Source organism: Rattus norvegicus, chromosome 2, assembly GCF_036323735.1.
Source record: "Rattus norvegicus strain BN/NHsdMcwi chromosome 2, GRCr8, whole genome shotgun sequence".
Lineage (NCBI taxonomy): Eukaryota > Metazoa > Chordata > Mammalia > Rodentia > Muridae > Rattus > Rattus norvegicus.
In genome coordinates, this window is record NC_086020.1 from 196,338,168 (window position 1) to 196,356,462 (window position 18,295).

An 18,295-nucleotide genomic window follows, 5' to 3' on the forward strand; every position below is an offset into this window, starting at 1 on the left:
TTTCCAGGACTTTTATCATGAAGGGGTGTTGAATTTTGTCAAATGCTTTCTCAGCATCTAATGAAATGATCATGTGGTTCTGTTCTTTCAGTTTGTTTATATAATGGATCACGTTGATGGTTTTCCGTATATTAAACCATCCCTGCATGCCTGGGATGAAGCCTACTTGATCATGGTGGATGATTGTTTTGATGTGCTCTTGAATTCGGTTTGCCAGAATTTTATTGAGTATTTTTGCGTCGATATTCATAAGGGAAATTGGTCTGAAGTTCTCTTTCTTTGTTGTGTCTTTGTGTGGTTTAGGTATAAGAGTAATTGTGGCTTCGTAGAAGGAATTCGGTAGTGCTCCATCTGTTTCAATTTTGTGGAGTAGTTTGGATAATATTGGTATGAGGTCTTCTATGAAGGTTTGATAGAATTCTGCACTAAACCCGTCTGGACCTGGGCTCTTTTTGGTTGGGAGCCCTTTAATGACTGCTTCTATTTCCTTAGGAGTTATGGGGTTGTTTAACTGGTTTATCTGTTCCTGATTTAACTTCGATACCTGGTATCTGTCTAGGAAATTGTCCATTTCCTGAAGATTTTCAAATTTTGTTGAATATAGGTTTTTATAGTAAGATATGATGATTTTTTGAATTTCCTCCGAATCTGTAGTTATGTCTCCCTTTTCATTTCTGATTTTGTTAATTTGGATGCACTCTCTGTGTCCTCTCGTTAGTCTGGCTAAGGGTTTATCTATCTTGTTGATTTTCTCAAAGAACCAACTTTTGGTTCTGTTGATTCTTTCTATGGCCCTTTTTGTTTCTACTTGGTTGATTTCAGCTCTGAGTTTGATTATTTCCTGCCTTCTACTCCTCCTGGGTGTATTTGCTTCTTTTTGTTCTAGAGCTTTTAGGTGTGCTGTCAGGCTGCTGACATATGCTCTTTCCTGTTTCTTTCTGCAGGCACTCAGCGCTATGAGTTTTCCTCTTAGCACAGCTTTCATTGTGTCCCATAAGTTTGAGTATGTTGTATCTTCATTTTCATTAAATTCTAAAAAGTTTTTAATTTCTTTCTTTATTTCTTCCTTGACCAGGTTATCATTGAGTAGAGCATTGTTCAATTTCCACGTATATGTGGGCATTCTTCCCTTATTGTTATTGAAGACCAGTTTTAGGCCGTGGTGGTCCGATAGCACGCATGGGATTATTTCTATCTTTCTGTACCTGTTGAGGCCCGTTTTTTGACCAATTATATGGTCAATTTTGGAGAAAGTACCATGAGGAGCTGAGAAGAAGGTATATCCTTTTGCTTTAGGATAGAATGTTCTATAAATATCCGTTAAGTCCCTTTGGCTCATGACTTCTCTTAGTCTGTCGACATCACTGTTTAATTTCTGTTTCCATGATCTGTCCATTGATGAGAGTGGGGTGTTGAAATCTCCCACTATTATTGTGTGAGGTGCAATGTGTGTTTTGAGCTTTAGTAAGGTTTCTTTTACGTATGTAGGTGCCCTTGTATTTGGGGCATAGATATTTAGGATTGAGAGTTCATCTTGGTTGATTTTTCCTTTGATGAATATGAAGTGTCCTTCCTTATCATTTTTGATGACTTTTAGTTGGAAATTGATTTTATTTGATATTAGAATGGCTACTCCAGCTTGCTTCTTCTGACCATTTGCTTGGAAAGTTGTTTTCCAGCCTTTCACTCTGAGGTAGTGTCTGTCTTTGTCTCTGAGGTGTGTTTCCTTTAGGCAGCAGAAAGCAGGGTCCTCGTTGCGTATCCAGTTTGTTAATCTATGTCTTTTTATTGGGGAGTTGAGGCCATTGATATTGAGAGATATTAAGGAATAGTGATTATTGCTTTCCGTTATATTCATATTTGGATGTGAGGTTATGTTTGTGTGCTTTCATTCTCTTTGTTTTGTTGCCAAGACGATTAGTTTCTTGCTTCTTCTAGGGTATAGCTTGCCTCCTTATGTTGGGCTTTACCATTTATTATCCTTTGTAGTGCTGGATTTGTAGAAAGATATTGTGTAAATTTGGATTTGTCATGGAATATCTTGGTTTCTCTATCAATGTTAATTGAGAGTTTTGCTGGATACAGTAACCTGGGCTGGCATTTGTGTTCTCTTAGGGTCTGTATAACATCAGTCCAGGATCTTCTGGCCTTCATAGTTTCTGGCGAGAAGTCTGGTATGATTCTGACAGGTGTCCCTTTATATGTTACTTGACCTTTTTCCCTTACTGCTTTTAATATTCTTTCTTTATTTTGTGCGTTTGGTGTTTTGACAATTATGTGACGGGAGGTGTTTCTTTTCTGGTCCAATCTATTTGTTGTTCTGTAGGCTTCTTGTATGCCTATGGGTATCTCTTTTTTTAGGTTAGGGAAGTTTTCTTCTATGATTTTGTTGAAGATATTTACTGGTCCTTTGAGCTGGGAGTCTTCACTCTCTTCTATATATTATCCTTAGGTTTGATCTTCTCATTGAGTCCTGGATTTCCTGTATGTTTTGGACCAGTAGCTTTTTCCGCTTTACATTATCTTTGACAGTTGAGTCAATGATTTCTATGGAATCTTCTGCTCCTGAGATTCTCTCTTCCATCTCTTGGATTCTGTTGGTGAAGCTTGTATCTACAGCTCCTTGTCTCTTCTTTTGGTTTTCTATATCCAGGGTTGTTTCCATGTGTTCTTTCTTGATTGCTTCTATTTCCATTTTTAATTCCTTCAACTGTTTGATTGTGTTTTCCTGGAATTCTTTTAGGGATTTTTGCGATTCCTCTCTGTAGGCTTTTACTTGTTTATTAATGTTTTCCTGTGCTTCCCTAAGTGTGTTCATGTCTTTCTTGAAGTCCTCCAGCATCATGATCAAATATGATTTTGAAACTAGATCTTGCTTTTCTGGTGTGTTTGGATATTCCATGTTTGTTTTGGTGGGAGAATTGGGCTCCGATGATGGCATGTAGTCTTGGTTTCTGTTGCTTGGGTTCCTGCGCTTGCCTCTCGCCATCAGATTATCTCTAGTGTTACTTTGTTCTGCTATTTCTGACAGTGGCTAGACTGTCCTATAAGCCTGTGTGTCAGGAGTGCTGTAGACCTGTTTTCCTCTCTTTCAGTCAGTTATGGGGACAGAGTGTTCTGCTTTCGGGTGTGTAGTTTTTCCTCTCTACAGGTCTTCAGCTGTTCCTGTGGGCCTGTGTCTTGAGTTCACCAGGCAGCTTTCTTGCAGCAGAAAATTTGGTCTTACCTGTGGTCCCGAGGCTCAGGTTTGCTCGTGGGGTGCTGCCCAGGGGCTCTCTGCAGCGGCAGCAACCAGGAAGACCTGTGCCGCCCCTTCCGGGAGCTTCAGTGCACCAGGGTTCCAGATGGTCTTTGGCTTTTTCCTCTGGCGTCCGAGATGTGTGTGCAGGGAGCAGTCTCTTCTGGTTTCCCAGGCTTGTCTGCCTCTCTGAAGGTTTAGCTCTCCCTCCCACGGGATTTGGGTGCAGAGAACTGTTTATCCGGTCTGTTTCCTTCAGGGTCCGGCGGTGTCTCTGGCAGGGGTCCTGCTGCTCCTGGGCCCTCCCCCACGGGAGCCCAGAGGCCTTATACAGTTTCCTCTTGGGCCAGGGATGTGGGCAGGGGTGAGCAGTGTTGGTGGTCTCTTCTGCTCTGCAGCCTCAGGAGTGCCCACCTGACCAGGCGGTTGGGTCTCTCTCTCTCATTCATGTCTTTCTTGAAGTCCTCCAGCATCATTATCAAATATGATTTTGAAACTAGATCTTGCTTTTCTGGTGTGTTTGGATATTCCGTGTTTGTTTTGGTGGGAGAATTGGGCTCCGATGATGGCATGTAGTCTTGGTTTCTGTTGCTTGGGTTCCTGTGCTTGCCTCTCGCCATCAGATTATCTCTAGTGCTACTTTGTTCTGCTATTTCTGACAGTGGCTAGACTGTCCTATAAGCCTGTGTGTCAGGAGTGCTGTAGACCTGTTTTCCTCTCTTTCAGTCAGTTATGGGGACAGAGTGTTCTGCTTTCGGGCGTGTAGTTTTTCCTCTCTACAGGTCTTCAGCTGTTTCTGTGGGCCTGTGTCTTGAGTTCACCAGGCAGCTTTCTTGCAGCAGAAAATTTGGTCTTACCTGTGGTCCCGAGGCTCAGGTTTGCTCGTGGGGTGCTGCCCAGGGGCTCTCTGCAGCGGCAGCAACCAGGAAGACCTGTGCCGCCCCTTCCGGGAGCTTCAGTGCACCAGGGTTCCAGATGGTCTTTGGCTTTTTCCTCTGGCGTCCGAGATGTGTGTGCAGGGAGCAGTCTCTTCTGGTTTCCCAGGCTTGTCTGCCTCTCTGAAGGTTTAGCTCTCCCTCCCACGGGATTTGGGTGCAGAGAACTGTTTATCCGGTCTGTTTCCTTCAGGGTCCGGCGGTGTCTCTGGCAGGGGTCCTGCTGCTCCTGGGCCCTCCCCCATGGGAGCCCAGAGGCCTTATACAGTTTCCTCTTGGGCCAGGGATGTGGGCAGGGGTGAGCAATGTTGGTGGTCTCTTCTGCTCTGCAGCCTCAGGAGTGCCCACCTGACCAGGCGGTTGGGTCTCTCTCTCACCGGGTCTGGGAGCAGAGAGCTGCTGCGGGCCGGGATCCGCGGGTGTGGGACTTCCGGTAATCACAGAATGTGCCCGGTCCTAGAGAAATTCTGCTTCCGTGTGTCCCAAGTTCACCAGGCAGCTTTCTTGCAGCAGAAAATTTGGTCTTACCTGTGGTCTCGAGGCTCAGGTTCGCTCGTGGGGTGCTGCCCAGGGGCTCTCTGCAGCGGCAGCAACCAGGAAGTTCATGTTTTTTATTGCAGTTTTGGTTGCTCATATCTGCAATTTCAACATTCAGGAAGCTGAAGCAGGATGATCCTATATTTGGAGATATATATATATATATATATATATATATATATATATATATATATAGAGAGAGAGAGAGAGAGAGAGAGAGAGAGAGACTCTGCCTTAACAAAGCAAAGACTAGGGATGTGACATAGTGAGGGTGTTAGAGCATCTACTTATCTAATATGGCAAGTCCTGGGGTCTCATCTGCATCACTGCAAAAACAAAAACAACCCAATTTTACTTTTTACAAACAAAACTGAATTATAAAATTCAGGTAACCCCAATTGAGGATACAAAAGGGAAGAAAAAATGTGTTTTCTTTTTCATGGGGTTAATATTTAAAGGGTTTTACTCTCTTGACATTTAAAGATTTGTACCTTTCTGAGAAATGGAGCCACTCAGGACTGGGATGCCCCCCAGGAAGTTCCCTATGCCTACAAGGGCAATGAGTGGGTTGGCTATGATAATATCAAGAGCTTCAGTGTCAAGGTAAGGTCAGTTCCTTGGATTTGATGGCATAACAGACCCAAGGCTCAGGAAAACAAATGAAACTTCTCTCCTCTACTCTTCAACAGGCTCAGTGGCTTAAGCAGAACAACTTTGGTGGTGCCATGATCTGGGCCATTGACCTTGACGACTTCACTGGCTCTTTCTGTGACCAGGGAAAATTCCCTCTGACTTCTACTTTGAATAAAGCCCTTGATATACCCACAGCAGGTAAATGACACAGGGCCTGTGTTAAGATCCTATAAGTATACTGTGTGTGTGTGTGTGTGTGTGTGTGTGTGTGTGTGTGTGTGTGTTTGTGTGAGTGTTTTAATAATGTCTGCTGATCAATTTAAAGGCAGTCTTGGCATTCTCACCCCTAGGATATTCTTCCCATTTCATTATGTTGTACTTGTCCAGGTGACAGAAAGTTATTGACTTTCTGTTTTCAATTTCTAAGGGAATTATGGAAAATCAAGCCTATCTTTAGAGTGTGTGAGATCAGATTTTCTAGGACTTCAAGGTTTCTAAGAGTCTGCAGATGACTCCTCTCCTCTCCCTTTCTCTCCTCCTCTCCCTCTCCTTCCTCCTCCCTCTTTCCCTCCCCCTCTCTGTTCCTTATTCAATGTATTGCTCAGGAGACATCTCTGGTTATTGAGGGAGAATCAACAGGAAGCTGTGTCGGTACTCTTACATATCCAGTCCATCATTCAGGGAATATTTCAACCTCCATAACTGTTCTCATGTTTTACTTTCAGTGGTATTTATAGTCAAATCTTTAAAATATTTGTTTTTGCATATTAGGTCTTTCTTGAATGCTTTAGATGGCAAAAGATAGAACAAGAGAATGCTGGCATGGATTCACATTACACTTTTCCTTAATTCCTGCTATGTCTCCCATTCTCTTCAGTTGTGAGAACTGAGTTAACTGCCTCCATCTTCTGGAAAAAATGCACATAGTTTTCATTACTTTGACATAAAGTTTGCTGTTGTAGCAGGCCTACCTGTCAGTTCTCTCTACTTGTATGTTTCAGGTTGCACAGCCCCTGACTTGCCTTCTGAACCAGTAACTACTCCTCCAGGAAGTGGGAGTGGTGGTGGAAGCTCTGGTGGAGGTTCTGAAGGCAGTGGATTCTGTGCTGGCAAAGCAGATGGCCTCTACCCTGTGGCAGATGACAGAAATGCTTTCTGGCACTGCATCAATGGAATCACATATCAGCAGCATTGTCAGGCAGGGTTAGTTTTTGATACCAGCTGTAATTGCTGCAACTGGCCATGAAACTAATGTTCTTCACGAAATTTCTGCCCTCTCCCTTAATCCTCACCAAAGGTAGCTTGCTTCCATTTAAAGTTATGCAATAAAATTGATAGCCAAAATATGGGTGTCCTTGATTTTTTAATGGTTTGTTTGAAAACTTTTCTCCATTTAGAAATACCAACTATGTATGGGTTGGAGAGAGAGAGACGGGGGGGGGGGTAGAAGGAGGGAGGGAGAGGGGGAGAGAGGGGGGGGGAGAGGGAGAGAGAGAGGGAGAGAAATGGTAGAGCCAACTACCATACATTTTTCTACCCGTAGAAGATATTTGATGCTTGGTTATGAATCAGTAACCTAGGGACCATTCTCAAGGACTCTGTAGCATTTGCAATGTTGCTGGGGTTGCTTAGGAATAAAATTTAGGACGTTCTGTTAATCTTGCTGGGGATATGGAACTGTTTTAGTAACACTGGCATTAGAAGGAATGGCCAGATACGTGCCATGGGCTCTGCAGCATGAAGTACTTGCCTAGGAAAGAGGCTTACAAGAATCTTTATCAACTCATAATGACTTAGTGCCTTTTCAAAACTTTATCAGAGAAGCTTCTTTCTGCAGGATGTAACAATTAGCACGAATACCAGCAACTGGCCAAAGCTCAAAGAATAAGAAACTTTGGAACACTTAGCCCTAAGTGTGACATCTATCTCACACCCACTCTTCTCCTAAGGCTCAGGGATCATAACAGAAGGGGCTTTCAAAAGATTGTAAGCACCAGAGGCAAAGAATAAATTCAAGGAAACTGTGTTTTCTGGACACTACAGAGCAGTTGTAGATACAAATCCACAACAATTGTGACAGTATACATAAGAACACCACAAAGTCAAGACAGACAAATACTACCTTTGAAAGGGAAGTTGGCCATGAAGTCCCATCCCTAGCTGAGATGCTATTGATAATGGATAGCATTTGGGAGACAAAAGTCAGTTTTCTTTAAAGGTATCATACAACTCAAGAATACATAAGCAGCACAAATTAGTCACAATGGGTTTAAAAACATGAGAACACAAAGTTGGGTCGATGAGGAAATGGATGGAATGGGAGAAGTTTGGGGAGGGAGTGAATATCATCAAAATACAGTATAAAAATCCTCAAATAGGATTTGTGCCTAGAGTGGATCCAGGACCATGGCTCCCCACACACTCCTGCAACATACAGAGAAAGCTTGACTACCAGGAGCTCTGACACAACAGGATCTCAGGAGCTTGGCCACACCTGATTCTAAGGATCTTCTAGGTAGCTTGACTCCCAGGAGATCTGACATTACCAGTCAGAGACAAAAGGGCAGTTAGCACTAGAGATAACAAGATGGCAATAAGTAAGCAGAAGACCACAAGCAACAGAAACCAATGCAACATCAGAACCCAGTTCCCCCATCTCAGCAAGTCCTAGATACTCCAAGAGACCTGAAAAGCAATATTCAGATCTAAAATTTCATCTCATGGAGATGATAGAGGGCTTTTAAAAAGGGCATAAATAATTCCCTTAAAAATACAGGAGAACTCAGGTAAACAGGTACAAGCCCTCAAAGAGGAAACACATGGATCTCTTAAAGAAATGCAGGAAAACACAATCAAACTGGTGAAGGAATTGAATAAAACTGTCCAGGGTCTAAAATTGGAAATAGAAACAATAAAGGAAACACAATGGGAGACAACTATGGATATGGAAAACTTAGGAAAGAGATCAGAAGTTACAAATGCATGTATCACCCACACATAATACAAGAGATAGAACAGGAAATTTTAGGCTTAGAAGATAACATAGAAGACATTGACATATCAGTCCAAGAAAATATGAAAAGCGAAAAGCTCCTAACACATAACATTCAAGAAATCCAGGACACAATGAAAAGATCAAACCTAAGAATAACAGGTATAGAAGAGAGTGAAAATTCCCAACTCAAAGGGCCAGTAAAGTATCTTCAACCAAATTATAGAAAACCTCTCCAATCTAAAGAAAGAGATGCCATAAGCCTACAAGAAGCTTACAGAACACCAAAGAGTTTGAACCAGAAAAGGAATTTCTCCAACCACATAATAATGAAAACACCAAATACACAAAACAAAGAATATTAAAAGCAGTAAGAAAAAAGGTCAAGCAACATATGAAGAGAAACCTACCAGAATTACACCAGACTTCCCACCAGACTCGAAAAGTCAGAAGAACTTGGGAATATGTCATACAGACTCTAAAAGTACAACCAGCCAAGGCTACTGTACCCAGAAAAACTCTCAATACCATAGATGTAGAAACCAAAATATTCCATGACAAAACCATATTTAAAAAACATCTTGTGCAATCCAGCCCTACAGAGGATAATAGATGGAAAACTCCAACACAAAGTGGGAAACTACACCCAAGAAAAAGCAAAAATATAATATTCTCACAATAAACCCAAAAGAAGAGAACCACACAATGTAATTCCAACTCTAACAACAAAAAGAACAGGAAGCAAAAATTATTGGTCCTTAATATCTGTCAATATCAGTGGCCTCAATTCCCCAATAGAAAGACGTGGACTAACAGGCCAATAATATAAGCAGGACCCAGCATTTTGTTGCATACAGAAAACACACCTCAGTGACAAAGACAGACACTATCTCAAATTAAAAGGTTGGAAAAAAGATTTGCAAGCCAATGGTTCCAAGAAAAATGCTAGAGTAGCAATTCTAGTATCTAAACAATAGACTTTCAACCAAAATTATCAAAAAAGGTAGGGAAGGACACTACATACTCATCAAAGGAAAAATCCACCAAGATGAACTTCAATTCTGAAAATCTATGCCCCAAATGCAAGAGCACCCACATTTGTAAAAGAAACATTACTGAATCTCAAAGCATACATTGACCCTCACACAATAATAGTAGGAGACTTTAACACCACACTCTCAACAATGGAGAAATCATGGAAACAGAACCTAAACAGAGATACACTGAAACTAATGGAGTTAACAGATATCTACAGAACATTTCACCCTAAAACAAAAGAATATACCTTTTCCTTAACATCTCAAGGTACTTTCTTAAAAATTTACCATATAATTGGACATAAAACAAGCCTCAGCAGATATAAGAACATTGAAATAATCTATGCATCCCATCAGATCACCACAGACTAAGGCTGGTCTTCAACAACAACAAACCACAGAAAGCCCACAAAGACAGGGAAGCTGAACAATGCTCTATTCAATGATAACTTTGTCAGAGAAGAAATAAAGAATAAAATTAAAGACTTTTTAGAATTTAGTGAAAATAAAGGTGCAACATACCCAAACTTATTGAATACAAGAAAAACAGTGCTAAAAGGAAAACTCATATCTCTGAGTGCCTCCGAAAAGAAACTGGAGACAGCATACACTAGCAGCTTGACAGCACACCTGAAAGCTCTAGAAGAAAAAGAAGCAAATGCACCCAAGAGGAGTAGACAGCAGGAAATAATCAAACTCAGAGCTGAAGTCAACTAAATAGAAAGAAAGAGAACTATACAAAGAATCAACACATCCAGGAGCTAGTTCTTTGCAAAAATCAACAAGATAGGTAAACCTTTAGCTCAACTAACTAGAGGACACAGAAACAGTATCCAATTTATCAAAATCAGAAATGAAAAACCAACACAACAACAGAAACTGAAGAAATTAAAAAATGATTGGATCCTACTACAAAAGCCTATATTCAACAAACCTGGAAAACCTGCATGAAATGGAGGACTTTCTAGACAGACACCTGGTACCAAAGTTAAATCATGATTGAATAAACTTTCTAAATAGCTCCATAACCCCTAAGAAAGCAGTTATTAAAACTCTCCCAACCAAAAAATGCCAAGTATCAGATCGTTTTAGTGTAGAATTCTATCAGACCTTTGAAGAAGACCTAATACCAATACTAATACTTCTCAAACTGTTTGATAAAATTGAAACAGAAGACATACTACCCCAGTACATTCTATGAAACCAGAATTCTATGAAACACTGATACTTAAACCACACAAAGACCTAACAAAGAAAGAACTTCAGTCAAATTCCCTCAAAAATATTGATGCAAAAATACTTAATAAAATTCTTATAAACTGAATTTTGAGAACACATCAAAATGATCATTCACCATGATCAAGTAGGATTCAGAGATGCAAGATGTTTCAGTATTCAAAAATCAATCAATGTAATCCACTATACAAACTCACAGAAAAAAGCCCACATGCTCATCTCATTAGATGTGCAAAGCCTTTGAGAAAATACAATATCCTTTCATGTTAAAAGTATTGGAAAGATCACAAATTCTAGGTCCACATTTAAGTATAATAAAAGCAATATACAGCAAACCAATAGACAACATTAAACTAAATGGAGAGAAACTTGATACAATGCCACTAAAATCAGGGACAAGACAAGGCTATCCACTTTCTTCCTATCTAGTCAATATAGTACTCAGAGTTCTAACCAGAGCAATTAGGCAACAAATGGAGATCAAGGAGATACTATTTGGTAAAAGGCGAAAGATTTTAGTAAAAGGCGAAAGATTTATATGATCTGAAGAGAAACCAGAGTATGAGATACTATTTGGAAGGGAGGAAGTGAAGATATCACTACTTAGATATGATATAGTAAACATAAGTGACCCAAAAATTCCACCAGACAACTCCCACAGTTGATAAACAACTTCAGCAGAGTGACTGTATATAAAATTAACTCAAACAAATCAGCAGCTTTCCTTTACTTAAAGGATAAACAGGCTGAGAAAGAAATTAGGGCAATGTCACCCTTTACAACAGTCACAAATACTATAAAATATCTTGGTGCACCTCTAACCAAGGAAGTGAAAGATCTATACAACAAGAACTTCAAGTCTCTGAAGAAATAAATAGTGGAAGACCTCAGAAGATGAAAAAAATATCCTATGCTCATGGATCAGCAGGATTAATATAGTAAAAATGACTATCTTATCAAAGCAATCTGCAGATTCAATGCAATCCCCATCAAACTTCCAACTCAATTCTTCACAGAGATAGAAACAGAAATTCTTAAATTTATCTGGAGTAACAAAAAACTCAGAATGGAAAAAGCCCTTCTCATGCTTTCTGACAGGAGCCAGATACAGGTGTATCCCGAGAGGTTCTGCCACATCCTGATCAATACAAATGTGAATGCTGGAAGCCAACCATCGGACTGATCACAGGGACCACCACGGTGGATCTAGGGGAAGGACTGAAGGGGTCTTATTTGGCATTGGTGGGAGGAGAGGTCCTTGGTCCTGTCAAGGCTTGAGGCCACAGTGCAGAGAAATCCTAGGGCAGTGGATCACTCTCATAGGAGCAATTAAGGGGGGATGGGATAAGGGGTTTGAAGGGTGGAAACTGGGAAAAGGGATAACATTTGAAATATAAATAAAAATATCCAATTAAAATTAAAAAAAGAGAAAAGCTCTATTTAATAATAAAACAACTTCTGGGGAAATCACCATCCCTGATCTCAAGCTCTACTACAGAGCAATAGTGAACAAACCACATGGAATTGGTACAAAGACAGGCAGGTCGATCAGTGGAAATTGAAGACTCAGAAATGAACCCACACATCCTTAGCTACTTGACCTTTGACAAAGGATCCAAAACCATCCAGTGGAAAAAAGCATTTTCAACAAATGGTGCAGGTTCAACTGGCAGTAAGCATGTAGAAGAAAGCAAATCGATCCATTCTTATCTCCTTGTACCAATTTCAAGTCCATTTGGGCCAAGGACCTCCACATAAAACCAGATAAAGTGAATTCAATAGAAAGGAAAGTTGGAAAAAAACAAACACTTTGCACAGGGAAAAATTTCCTGAACAGAACACCAGTGACTCATGCTCTAAGATCAACAATCAACAAATAGGACCTCGTAAATTTGAAAAACTTCTGTAAGGCAAAGGACACTGTCAATAGGTCAAAACAGCAACCTACAGATTGGGCAAAGATATTTTCCATCCCTACATTTGATAGAGGGCTAATATCCAAAATATACAAAGAACTCAAGAAGTTAGACTCCAGAAAACCAAATAACCCTGTTAAAAATGGGGCACAGAGCCATACAGAGAATTCTCAGCAGAGGAGTGGAAAGTGGCTGAGAACCACTTAAAGAAATGTTCAACATCCTTAGTCATCAGGGAAATGCAAATCAAAACGACCCTGATATTCCACCTTATACCAGTCAGAATTGCTAAGATCAAAACCTCAGGTGACAGCACATGTTGGTTAGGATAAAGAGGAACACTCCTCCATTGCTGGCATTGCAAATTGGTGCAACCAGTTTGGAAATCAATCTGAAAGTTCCTCAGGAAATTGGAAATAGTTCTCCCTGAAGACAACTGAAGAGGCTCTACTACTCCTGGGCATATATCCAAAAGATGCTCTACCATATCAGAAAGACACACGTTCCAGTATGTTTTTTAGCAGCCTTATTCATAACAGTCAGAAGCTAGAAGCAACTCAAATGTCCATCAACTGAAGAATGGATACAGAAATTGTGGTTCATTTACACAAAGTAATACTATTCATCTATTAAAAACAAGGATACCATGAATTTTGCAGGCTCACTGACAGAACTAGAAAATATCATTCTTAGTGAGGTAACCCAGACCCAAAAGGACACACACGGTATATACTCACTGAAAAAGTACAGAATATCCATGATACTACCCATAGACCATAAGAAGTTTATCAAGAAGGAAGGTCCAAATGAGGATGTTTCAATCCCACTTAGAAAGGGGGAACAAATTAATCAGAGTAGGGCTGTGGGAGGCAGGTTGAACATTTTCCCTGCTTCTGCTCTATCTTTGTCCCTGCATTTCTATTAGGAGGGTCACATTTTGAGTTGAACATTTTGTGGGTGGGTTGATGCCCTTATCCTACCAATTGGAGTCCTACTTGGCTACAGGAAGTGACCACTTCTGGATCAATATCCCCCACTGCTAGGAGTCTCATCTAGAGTTGCCCCCATAGATCTTCCATGGCCTTCCCTTATCCCAAGACTCTGGAATATCCTAGAAACCTCCACACCAATAAACCTCTCTCCCCTGCTTTCCCTACATATGATCTCCCCCTCTCATCCCTATATTCTCTTGCACCCAGTTTCCTTCTTCCATTGACCTCCAATATCTATTTTGTTTCCCCATCTGAGAAAGATTCAAGCATCCTCCTTTGGGCCCTACTTGTTATTTTTTGGGGGGAGGGGTGGTTCTGTTGATTAAAGTGTGACTATCCTGTGCTTTGTGGCTAAAATCCACTTATAAGTAAGTGTATACCATGCCATGTCCTTTTGGGTCTACATTACCTCACTCAGGGTATTTTCTAGTTCCACGAATATACCTGTGAAATTCAAGATGTTCTTGTTTTTAATGACTGAGTAATATTCCATTGTGTAAATGAACCATACATCTGTTTCTATTCTTCAGTTGAAGGCATCTAGGTTGTTTCTAGTCTTTGGCTATTATGAATAAAGCTGCTAAGACTATAGTTGTGCAAGTGTTCTGGTGAGGTGATGGGACATTTTTTAGGTATATCCCCAGGAGTGGTATAGTTGAGTTTTGATGTAGAACTATTCCTAATTTTCTGAGAAACCAGCAAATTGAATTTCAGAGTGATTGTAAAAGATTTCACTCTCACCAGCAGCGGAGAATTGTTCCCATTGCTTCACAACTGCTTGCATGTGCTATTCTTTGAGTTTTGTCCATAGGGGTGTGGGTTTATTTTTGAGTTCCTTCCTTCCTTCCTTCCTTCCTTCCTTCCTTCCTTCTTTCCTTCCTTCCTTCCTTCCTTCCTCCCTCCCTCCCTCCCTCCCTCCCTCCCTTCTTCCTTCCTTCCTTTCTTTCTTTCTTTCTTTCTTTCTTTCTTTCTTTCTTTCTTTCTTATTGGATATTTTATATATTTACATTTCAAATGTTATCCCCTTTCTCAGTTTCCCTTCTGGAAATACCGTATCCCCTCCTACCTTACCCTGCTTCAATGAGGGTGCTCCTCCAGCCACCTACCCACTCCTGACTCCCTTCCCTCCCATTCCCCTACACTGGGGCATTGAGCCTTCCCAGGACCAAGGGCCTCTTCTACCTTTAATGTCCAACAAGGACATTCTCTGCTACATATGTGGCTAGATCCATGGGTCCCTCATGTGAACTCTTTGGTGGTTTAGAACCTGGGAGTTCTGTGGTGTCTGGTTGGTTGATATTGTTATTCCTATGGGTTGCAAAAGCTTTCAGGTCCTTCAGTCCTTTCTCTAACTCCTAATTGGGGACCCCAAGCTCAGTCCAATGGTTGGCTATGAAAATCCACCTCTGTATTTGTCAGGCTCTGGCAGAACCTCTCATGAGACAGCTATTTCAGGTTCCAGTCAGCAAGCACTTTTTGCCATCTGCAATAGTGTCTGGGTTTTGAGTCTGTTTATGGTGTGAATTCCCAGGTGGGGCAGTCCCTAGATAGCCTTTCTTTCAGTCTCTGCTCAACACTTTGTCTCCATAATTCCTCCTGTGAGTATTTTGTCTCCGCTTTTAAGGACTGAATCATCCACATTTTGGACTTCTTTCTGATTGAGCTTCATGTGGTCTGTGCAATTGTATCTTGGGTATTACAGGATTTTGGGCTAATATCCACTTATTAATGAGTGCATATCATGTGTGTTCTTTTGTGACTGGGTTACCTCACTCAGGATATTATGAGAAAAAAGTTTATTATTGATAGAGATACATCATGGGTTGTGCCATTTAAGCAGGAACACAGGATCTTGTCCTTAAATGGTACCCATACTTCGGAGGGTCCAGTTCTCTCCCCCATGAGATTTGGGTTCAGGGAGCTGTTTGACCGGTTCAGTTCAATCCTGAGCATAGACCAGAACCATGGATACCAGTGGCTATCTGTTCCTATTTCCCTGTGTCCAGAGGCACTGTGCATTTTCCCCTTGGCCCAGGGATGTGGGCAGAGGTGTGCAGAGGTGACAGTCTGTCCTGCAGTCTCTGGATGTCTGCACTCCTGGGTGGTCAGTTCTTTTCCCCATGGGATTTGGGTGCAGGGAACCCAGATATTTTTAATGTAGAGACTCGTTTAATTCTCAGAATTATCTCAAAGCAATGATACAATTTATCATTTGTCACAGAGATGTAATGTGGCCACAACTGATGTGAGTATGTTTTTTATGTTATATCTATATATTTATTTTGTGTATAAAATTTCTCTAAGGAAAGTTTGATCCATTTTGTATATGACATCAATCTAAGGACTTCAAATCTATACTTTATTTTTTATTATTTATTTATTGGATATTTTTAAATTTACATTTCAAATGTTATTCCTTTTCCCAATTTCCTGTCCATAAACCCCCTATCGCATCCTCCTCCCCCTTCTTCTATGAGGCTGTTCCCCTAAACCCCTTCCTGCCTCCCCATTCTGACATTACTTTACACTAGGGGTCAAGTCTTGGCAGGACTAAAGCCTTCTCCTCCCATTGGTGCCCAAAAAAGGCCATCCTTTGCTACATATGCAGCTGAGCCATATGTCTGTCCATATGTGGGTGGTGGTTTAGTACCTGGGTTGGTATTGTTGTCTTATGGAGTTACAAACTCCTTCAGCTTCTTCAAAACTTTCTCTAACTCCTCCAATGGGGACCCTGTTCTCATTTCAATGGTTGGCTGCTAGTATCTGCCTCTGTATTTGTCATGCTCTGGCACAGTCTCTCAGGAGACAGCTATATCAGGCTCCTGTCAGTGTGCACTTCTTGACATCAGCAATATTGTCTGGGTTAGGTGGCTATATGTATATGGGCTGGATCCCCAGTTGGGGCAGACTCTGAATAACCCTAGGTAGGGCTATTCCTTCAGTCTCTGCTCAGACTTTGTCTCCTCCTATGAATATTTTTATTCCTTCTTTAAGAAGGACTGAAGCAATGCACTTTGGTTGTCCTTCTTCTTGAGCTTCATGTGGTCTGTGGATTGTATCTCAGTCTTTTATTTTTTTCCTCCATCTTTATTAACTTGGGTATATCTTATTTACATTTCAATTATTATTCACTTTCCTGGTTTCAGGTCAACATCACCCTAACCCCTGCCACACTCCTTCTCTATGGGTGTTACCACCCATCCCCCAACAATCACATTCACTGGGGGTTCAGTCTTGGCAGGACCAAAGGCTTTGCCTTCCACTGGTGCTCTTACTAGGATATTCATTGCTACCTATGCAGTTGGAGCCCAGGGTCAGTCCATGTATAGTCTTTTGGTAGTGGCTTAGTCCCTGGAAGCTCTGGTTGCTTGGCATTGTTGTTTATATGGGGTCTCAAGCACCTTCAAGCTCTTTCAGTCCTTTCTCTGATTCCTTCAATGGGGGTCCCATTCTCAGTTCAGCGGATTGCTGCTGGCATTCGCCTATGTATTTGCCATATTCTGGCCGTGTCTGTCAGGAGAAATCTACATCCGGTTCCTGTTGGCCTGCACTTCTTTGCTTCAGCCATCTTATCTAGTTGGGTGGCTGTATATGTATGGGCCACATGTGAGGCAGGCTCTGAATGGGTATTCCTTCTGCCTCTGTTCTAAACTTTGCCTTCCTATTCCCTCCCAAGGGTATTCTTGTTCCCCTTTTAAAGAAGGAGTGAAGCACTCAGCTATCAAAAACAACGAGTTTATGAAATTCGTAGGCAAATGGTTGGAACTGGAAAATATCATCCTGAGTGAGCTAACCCAATCACAGAAAGACATACATGGTATGCACTCATTGATAAGTGGCTATTAGCCCAAATGCTTGAATTACCCTAGATCCCTAGAACAAACGAAACTCAAGACGGATGATCAAAATGTGAATGCTTCACTCCTTCTTTAAATGAGGAAAAAGAATACCCTTGGCAGGGAAGGGAGAGGCAAAGATTAAAACAGAGACTGAAGGAACACCCATTCAGAGCCTGCCCCACATGTGGCCCATACATATACAGCCACCCAATTAGACAAGATGGATGAAGCAAAGAAGTGCAGACCGACAGGAGCCGGATGTAGATCTCTCCTGAGAGACACAGCCAGAATACAGCAAATACAGAGGCGAATGCCAGCAGCAAACCACTGAACTGAGAATAGGTCCCATATTGAAGGAATCAGAGAAAGAACTGGAAGAGCTTGAAGGGGCTCGAGACCCCAAAAGTACAACAATGCCAAGCAACCAGAGCTTCCAGGAACTAAGCCACTACCTAAAGACTATACATGGACTGACCCTGGACTCTGACCCCATAGGTAGCAATGAATATCCTAGTAAGAGCACCAGTGGAAGGGGAAGCCCTGGGTCCTGCTAAGACTGAACCCCCAGTGAACTAGTCTATGGGGGGAGGGCGGCAATGGGGGGAGGGTTGGGAGGGGAACACCCATAAGGAAGGGGAGGGGGGAGGGGGATGTTTGCCCGGAAACCGGGAAAGGGAATAACACTCGAAATGTATATAAGAAATACTCAAGTTAATAAAAAAAAATAAATAAATAAAAAGGAAAAAAAAAAGAAGGAGTGAAGCATTAACATTTTGGTCATCCTTCTTGAGTTTCATGTGCTCTGTGCATCTAGGGTAATTTGAGCATTTGGGCTAATATCCACTTATCAATGAGTGCATACCATGTGTGTTTTTCTGTGATTGGGTTACCTCACCCAGGATGATATTTTCCAGTTCCATATATTTGCCTATGAATTTCA

At 41.4% G+C, this 18,295-nt stretch overlaps 1 protein-coding gene and 1 pseudogene across 1 annotated transcript in view; one reads left to right on the top strand and one right to left on the bottom strand.

Moving 5' to 3' along the window:
* The window catches only part of Chia (chitinase, acidic), a 42,163-nt gene extending 35,481 nt beyond the window's left edge, over positions 1 to 6,682 (top strand). Inside the window, 3 exon segments of the mRNA NM_207586.2 lie at positions 5,194 to 5,313; positions 5,400 to 5,541; positions 6,345 to 6,682. Coding sequence (NP_997469.1) covers positions 5,194 to 5,313; positions 5,400 to 5,541; positions 6,345 to 6,589 — 507 coding nt within the window. The 3' untranslated portion in view covers positions 6,590 to 6,682.
* The window catches only part of Chia-ps1 (chitinase, acidic, pseudogene 1), a 242,906-nt pseudogene that overhangs the window by 153,435 nt on the left and 71,176 nt on the right, over positions 1 to 18,295 (bottom strand).